The 8219-nt window shown below is 39.7% G+C and overlaps 1 protein-coding gene across 1 annotated transcript; it reads left to right on the forward strand.

Moving 5' to 3' along the window:
* Window positions 1-1788: 1788 nt before the first annotated feature.
* Window positions 1789-7089, forward strand: LOC133842524 (P protein). The gene is made up of 6 exons (XM_062275648.1): window positions 1789-2156; window positions 3251-3688; window positions 3745-3926; window positions 4204-4935; window positions 5821-6147; window positions 6209-7089. Exons 1-6 carry the CDS (start codon window positions 1898-1900, stop codon window positions 6881-6883), a joined length of 2613 nt encoding a protein of 870 aa, XP_062131632.1. The 5' UTR covers window positions 1789-1897; the 3' UTR covers window positions 6884-7089.
* The last annotated feature ends 1130 nt before the right edge of the window (window positions 7090-8219 follow it).

Below are 8219 nucleotides of genomic sequence, written 5' to 3' on the forward strand. Positions count from 1 at the left end.
GGCATTCGTTATTTAGACATTCAATTCCACTTAACCAAATGCTTAACTACTAAAGTCAAAACCAACAAATCACGCTTGCGCTTATTGAACCTAATTTTTTACATGTTACAAGTGAAATCAAAATTATATTATACACTAATAAGCGAAAGACGAAATGGAGTTTATGAAAATGCTTGCGTGCTCCCAATGTTTTCACACAGTTCAAATAAATGAGATTTTTAGCTATGTAGAGTGTTTTATTTAAATTAAAATTTTGATTTTTGTTGCAAAAAACCTTTGATTATTTAATATATGCATAATTGATAATATGTGCCTCCACCTCTGTTATTTATTTATGTATTTCTTGCTTAGTTTTTAGTTTGATACAACAAAATTCATTCTTTCTTTTTGTAGAATTCATCGGCAGCAATTCTATTCAATCAATAGTAAACAAATTTGATGAGAAATAAAATCTTGCTCCAAAAAGTATGCTACAAAAATGTAGTAAAACCGCTTAGTAAACTTCGCTTCAAGCAGATCTGATAACATACAAATACTTTATGTACAAAGAAATCTACATTCTAAAAAACTATTTTTTCTATTGTTGTTTAATCTATATTTTGTAACTTTTAAGATATGTATAATAAAATTGTTAATGCTGCTCTTCGATAACTAAGAACCTCAGACATTGAAAGAGATCTGAGAGATGGAGGATGTGCTATAAAAACAATAGGGAAAAGACCTAACCTTTTCTTATTTTTAAAATTGTTTCAGGTTGTGTTTTTTTGTTCACTGAAAAGATGTTCGCACGCGACATCCGTCAGAGAATTACTCATATAAACAATGCGGAAGTGTTATCATTCATTCAAAAGTTTAATATAACTACTCAATATGCAAATGCAAATTCAAATGTATAATTATAATTTTTAGCCTATTGAATTATAATTTTCTCAATTAATTTAGGGATGATTTTCACATTAACTTAATTGAAATTGCTGCAACTAATACCTGTCTAATCAATAATAAATAGATGCATAAAAACTGGTTTTTTGACTAATCTACTTAAACTGAATTATTGCAATACGTGTGGGGATCAGTGTAAAACATCGTTAGATAGCTTTAGGCAGCGCCTAATTCGAAGGTAATTGCTTAATTGACTTTGTGTCGAGGCCGTCGCCAAGTCCCTAGAGCAAAGACATGTGCCGTGGTCCGTCTAGTTGTCATTGAAGCAGAATGAAAAAAGGGTCGTGAATTGTTTTTAGAAGCGCGCGTTGTACGTGCTTACAATGTGCACACATGGCGTATGCGCAATTTCAGCTCGTATATGCAGTCGAAATTAATAGGTCAAACGAAAAAAAGTTGTGAATTAATCATGCAACCGTTGGACAGCTAAGCGAACTGTTGACACGTCGCCATCAATATTGCACCTAGCTAAAGGTGCGAGGAGGGAAGGGGGGGAGGAGTTTGAGGGTGATTCTCATATACTATTCGTGCTCGTAGTACAACAAAGCAAACTTGTTGACAAAGGCAACTGCGAGCCAGCAACGAATGCGGCGACCAAAACAAAGAAATGCCAAAAGAATGCAAACATTAATTGCGCAGGCGCCAACAAGTTCATCCTTATACAACAATACCGAAAATAACAATAAAAAATAACGTCGAGAGACTTCTGGAAGGCACGACGAACACGACTTCAGCTCATTCAATATTGAAAGCGCGCCTCCGTCGCCTCCTCCTCCTCCCTCCGCTATCTCTGCTGCCGCTGGAATGCGGTGGTTGCTGTTCTCGGTCACACGAAGCCGCACAAATGCTTCACTTGCTCGCCACTCAGTCGCAACTCGAGCCGTGCACGGCAAACATGTCGTTGTCGTTGTCGGAGTAACTTTAATCGCTCAACTTGCAGTCGAATTTTAGTGCGATGGGCTTGCGGGAAACTCTGCGACAACTGCGCCCTGGCAGTCCATCGCGTGGCAAGTGCAGCATCGAGCTGCAGCGACGCAGCAGCAGCAGCGGTGGCAACAAAGCTCAGCCTGGTCAGGTGCAACCTCATCCCAATCCCAATGCAACACAGCCACAGGTCACAGAGCAGTCTCTGCAGGTTTGGCGCTCGCTGCCAGCCGAGATTCGTCATGATCCGAGCATGGCCAGCTTTCAAATGGAGAACGAACGCATACACGGTGAGTGAAGCGAGAAAGACGGAGGAGGAGGAGAGGGAACTCTGCTAGCAAAAGGATTTTCATGTCTATTACGCAGTTATAAACACACATTTATTTAAATGTCAAAAGTTTTAGGGAAACACATAAAAGAAAGGACAAATGAAGTGATTAAATTTTTACTTAGTTTTTGTTTTACAATTTTTATAAATGCCTCTTTGTTACAGCGATAGAATTTAGTTTCACGATTGGAGAAAATAACTAGAGAATTCATTTAATTTTTTGTTTGTAGACAATTTTTAACTCCCTTGCTGTTGCTTTTATAACAACCAAATCTAGTTTTACACTACTATGAGAGAACAAAATAGAGAGGTTAATAAATATCATATATAATTGTTTTGTTAACAGCTTAATTTCAGTTTACGTTCGTTTAATAAAGAAATCTACTACCTAAATAATTTCTCTCTATAGCCAATTAAATGGCACACTTAAAGTATTTGTTCTTAATTAACTTATTAAAAAAAATATATTACCCAAGGGACTTCAATTAAATCAATTAAATTAAATGGCAATAAATGTCTGTTCATTTATTAAGAAAAATATATTATCTTCTTAATACATATAATTAAATGACTGATTTTAAGTTCACTTTTGCTATTAAAAGCTGTTAAACGTTTCACTAAATCAACGAAGTTAGCAACACAAGAAAAGCAAGTAAAACTTTCTTATTTTCAAGACTGTTTTGTCAATCTCAACAAACTTATTTTAATCTTAATAGTCAGAGAAGATAAGAAAGAAATTCGCTTGGCAAGCAGAGACAGACAAACTCTCAAACTTGGCTGCAGTCCCCAAATAATGGCAACTTTGACTTGCAAATCTCGCCAACTCATTTCGAATCGACAACAAAGTTTAATCAAAAACTCAGCCACAACACACAAATCCTTCAGCTTAACCACAGCTGCCGCCTAAAAGCAGGCAACACAATTTGTCTTTGGCCTAATCGACATTTCAAAACGGCCATCAAATCGATAAATTGACAAGGGTCAAAACAAGAGGCAAAGCATTGAATATTTCACATGTTTCTCTTCCACTCTTCCACTCTTTCCCTCGCCCCTTAGGCTCAACGGCAGCCAACAGCGAGGCGGGTGAAGAGCCGCCCAACGATGATGACGATGTTGATGATAATGAGGAAGTTGAGTCGCCAAATCATTTGCAAGAGATGAAGGACGGACGAGCCTCCAGCTATGCGGGCTCTGACTTTCTGGACATCAAATTGAGACCCTCGGGCGAGGGTGACAAGAGCACCGATGATGAGGCGACCACAACGCACTCGGAGCACGAGCCACATGCCAATGGACCGGGGAATGCAAAGTCGCTGGCTCGACGCACGCATCACAAATCGAAGCGCTCCAAGGAGCAACTACAGCGCGACAAACTGTGGAAGCGTTGTGGGCTGCTCTTTTTCTGGGGTCTGGCGGCAACTGTGTTGATCACAGTGGGCGAGAAGCATTTGCTGGAGAAGATCATCGAGGTGCCGCAGGGCGAGCAGGGCAAATGTGAGTAGAGAATTTCAAATAATGGATATAAATAATAAAGCAATTCTTGATGGCAGTTTTCAAGCTGGAGCAGAAGCCCACAGGAGACTTTCGACTGCAGCTGCAAGGCGCTTTTGAAGCGAGTTCTAGTTTACTCCTGAAGAGTGCTGAGCAGGAGAATGAAACTGCAATCTACAACTATTTGTTTGTACAGCCGCAAATAGCGGTGATAGACAAGAATCAAAGTCAAGAGTTTAAGGTAAATTCAACTGCTTTTAGTTAGTTTAGTTTTTCCCCATTATTGCAACAGATAGTTATAATACATTTAAGTATTAAACCAAATATAATAATTAAGCACTTTGCTACTTTAGTTTTATGTGTTCTTATTTATCACAACACTAACTAACTTCCGAGGAATGGACGTGGAAACGACTGACTTAACTTTAAAGTCAAGATCAGTTCCGATACATCATTAATCGATATTTTATGGATTTTGCTATGCACTTTTCAACACTTAACACTTCCTCTTTTTACAGGACATTCTGGAGCCTTGGCAGCTGCTGCTAGTTGCTGAAACAGAGCTGGACAACGCCTCCGCTGTGTCCAAGAATCACACCTATCACCTGACCAGCGAACTCAAGGAGTTGCTTGCTCGCAAAGACAGCTTAATGCGTCTGCATATCTACAGCGATGTTGCCCAGGATTTGGCCATTGAACTGTGCTACAATCCTCTGATAGTCAACACACGCACAGGCAGCATTCTGGCCGGGATTATACTGCTCATCTTCTATGGTCTGTTGATCTGGGAGCAGCTGGAACGTCCCTTTGTGGCCATGATCTGCTCGGTGCTCTCGGTTACCGCCTTGGCGGTGTTTCACGATCGTCCCAACATGGAGGAGATTAAACAGTGGATGGACATGGAGCTGCTCACTCTGCTCTTCTGCATGATGATCCTCATACTCATCTTGACCGAGACGGGCGTCTTTGATTACTTGGCTGTCATTTGCTTCGAGATTTCAGGCGGTAAAATCTGGCCCATGATTTACAGCTTGTGTTTGACTACTTGCTTGGTGTCCAGTGTGCTGGACAACATGACCACAGTGTTGTTGCTGACCCCAGTGGCCATTCGACTCTGCGAGGTGATGCAGCTGGATCCCATTCCTGTGGTCATGGGCATCATTGTGCACGCTAATATTGGCGGCGCTTTGACACCCATCGGAGATCCCATCAGCATCATCATTAGCTCTAATCATCTGATAGTGGAAAGCGTGAGTAGCAGCTTTATTTTCTATTGAACTTGGTAAATCCCGGTGTAGAATAGAATGCTAGCTTATTTTTGATTTTATAGAATTACGGAGAACCCATTCAATACTTCGAAATTGTGGTTGATTAATATGCAAAGAAATAATCTCTAACAAATCTTAGTGTAGAGAGCAACAAATAAGTGTAAAAACCGCAACCATTTTCGAAGAATTTTATTCATCTAAATACTACAAAATACGACAACAAAACAGTACACAAATTAAACGATAAGAGCTGAGTGATTATAATTTGAGCACAGCATGCCTAAAGCACTTTCAATTAAAAGCGAATAAAGTCCGGATAAGAATCTCTAAAGCTGTTGAAGCTGCGGGTCAGATTTGCTGGCATTCCCATAGCTTATATTCGTAATTAACAAAAAATGTTTATAGCTGTCGAATTGTTATTTTATATTATGCGTAATTCAAAATGAGTAAAAGTTCTTTAGCTATTCTCAAAAGACCTATGTTATATGCCGATCTTGATAACACCTTGATAAGAATTTTTAGCCTTTGGCAAACTTACTGATTGAAAGTAGAGTATTGCTCATTATAATAATTTCTATAACACATAAAATTACTTGACCTGACAGACTTACTAAGCTAAAAATAAGCTAGAGGCTTAAGAATTCTCCGTGCAATAAGGCAAGGTTTTAACCTTGTCTTATTGCTCGAGGAAATTTTAAACTTATTAAGGAAAGAAATCAGCAAACTATCCCAAAATGTTTTTCATTGTTTTGGAGTTATAATCTCCTTAATCTAAAATTGAGTATTAAAAGTAATTCTATTACCAGCTAATACTTCGGAACACCTCTTTCTTCTACTAGTCTAATAACAAATTGCTTCTCCACCCAGGGTGTCAACTTTCTCAAATTTGTGGCACACATGCTGCCTGGAGTGCTGTTGGCCCTGCTCCAGAGCTGTCTCTACTTGCGTTTGAGCTATCGCAACATTGATGCACTGCGTCTCAATGAGCCCAAGCAACTGCGTGAGCTGCGACGCGAGATCAAAGTGTGGCAGCGTGCGCTGAATGCGATTGCCAGCTGCTCCAAGGATGCGCAGCTGGTGCGTGGCACGTTGCAAGGACGCGTCAAGCAGCTGAAGCGAGCTTTGCGTCGTCAGGAACGTGGCGTTGGCTCCACAGAGATTTACACCAGCACGCTGGACGAGCTGAAGCAGAAGGTGAGTTCACTTTCCATTCCATTCCTCAACTCTTTTCTTTCAACATTCGTTCTCTTTGCAGTATCCCATCAAGAACAAACAGCTGCTGTTGCAGTCAGCTGGCACTTTACTCTTTGTCATCGTTTGTTTCTTCATTCAGTCCGTGCCACATTGGCGCACTTTGCCTCTGGGTTGGGTCGCTTTGCTGGGCGTTATCCTGCTGTTGATTGTGCTCAATCGCGAGGATATGGAGCACTTGATACACCGCATCGAGTGGACAACGCTGCTCTTCTTCGCCGCCATGTTTGTGATGATGGAGTGCGTGGAGCGTCTCGGTTTGCTTGTCAGCATCGGCGAGCTCACCGAGCATGTGATTCTCTCGGTGGATAAACATCACAGACTCACGGTGGCCATCTTCATGATACTGTGGACATCGGCGTTGGCTTCGTCGGTGCTCGACAGCATTCCAGTGACTGCCATGATGGTCAAGCTGGTCACTTCGCTGGTGGCGAAGCCTTCGTTGGGTCTCCCCCTCCAGCCTCTTGTCTGGGCTTTGACTTTGGGCGCCTCTTTCGGGGGCAATGGCACCTTGTATGGCGCATCGGCGAATGTGATTGCTGCGGGCATTGCCGAGCAGCATGGCTACAAATTATCCTTTACACGTTACCTTAAGACGGGGCTGCCCATGATGCTGGCTCAAGTCACACTGATGACAGCCTATCTAATGCTCGCCCATGTGGTGTTTAGCTGGGATTAAACCCACTTGAACTTTATTTATCAGTAATTTATAATGATTAAAAGTAAACGATGGATTTCTAACTACAAGTATCAATTTATCTGTGTATTCGATGGTATTCTTAAGACTTTTTTTTCGGAATTGTTGCCTCTCAATGTGTTAAACCCTAAACTAAACTTGTTGGTTTGTGATTTTAAATAAAGGAATTACTTTAAATATAATAAACAGTTTATTTTTTCTTGAAAGTGGTCAAAATAAACTGAGGAGCATTATTATTTTATTGAATTTTATTTATGAGTGTTTCCTTTAGAATTTCACTGTGCAATAAGGCACGGTTAAAAGTGCTTTGTAAGGCTAAGGATTATAAGGCTAAGAAATTAGTCGACTATCAACATTTTTAATAATGAAAATATTTTTTTTTTTCCAATGTTTACTGATGGAGACAAGTTTCCGAAGTGTTTCTAAACCCTTTGAATGTTACAAATAAATGTAAGTTTCAGCGTGATGCAAGAAATTTCTTTATTGGAAAGAGAGCTCAATAAATCTAGTTGTCAGTGTAACCTAAACTATAGATACGTATCTCAACTCTTAAACTATGCGCCAAGAATATTTATGAGCCACCTAAAAACGTCTTCAACTTTTTCCAACACATTTTAGCTATCCTAGCTGAAATCTACATCAAGCTACCATAAGTTTTGCATAATAGCAACCTTTAAAATTATATTTTCTATATTGAAGAGTCTTCCTTAACGTTGGCTTGGTTAATATAAATTTCCTATTACCTTTCCATTTTCTCCAACCCATTTTATCTATGCAAATTCTATCAGCAGTAAATTTTACATAATAACAACCTTTAAAATTATGTTTTCTACCTTAGCAGCTTTCCTAACATTTGTTTGGTTAATATAAATTTCCTTTTACCTTTTCATTTTCCTTTCCTATTCGAATTTTGTTACTTTATCTAAGTCCACCGCAATTCCTCAACAGACCTTTTTGGCTAACAAGAACAGAACTTAGTTAAACAAACCATAATTAACCGCAATTACTCAGTTTTCGACCCAAAATAAACTCAGCTCAGCTGTCGAAGTGCTGACGCATCCTTGTGTCCAATTGATATGCGACAAGTGTATGAAATTGTGTTTCATTTATTTATTTACATCGAGGAAATGAACAATCAATTTGGCTGTCAAGTGACGACAAATACAACGACAAGTCCTTCACTCAGATTAACATGCTTAAGTGGCGATTGGCAAAGGTGGCAAGCAAAAGAGAGAAAAGCTGAGGAAAGAACGAAACGGAAAGAACGGAAAAGCGGAAAACGGGCAAAGCAAGACATCTGGAGGGAATTGTTTGGTTA

This window comes from Drosophila sulfurigaster, chromosome 2L (genome assembly GCF_023558435.1).
Source record: "Drosophila sulfurigaster albostrigata strain 15112-1811.04 chromosome 2L, ASM2355843v2, whole genome shotgun sequence".
Taxonomy (NCBI): domain Eukaryota; kingdom Metazoa; phylum Arthropoda; class Insecta; order Diptera; family Drosophilidae; genus Drosophila; species Drosophila sulfurigaster.

Excerpts from the sequence above, each read along its gene's own strand:
- LOC133842524 (XM_062275648.1), top strand. The coding sequence starts at position 1,898 with ATGGGCTTGCGGGAAACTCTGCGACAACTGCGCCCTGGCAGTCCATCG. Across the intron at positions 3,689-3,744 it reads GCAGGGCGAGCAGGGCAAAT|TTTTCAAGCTGGAGCAGAAG; the intron begins GTGAGTAGAGAA and ends TCTTGATGGCAG. Across the intron at positions 6,148-6,208 it reads TGGACGAGCTGAAGCAGAAG|TATCCCATCAAGAACAAACA; the intron begins GTGAGTTCACTT and ends TTCTCTTTGCAG.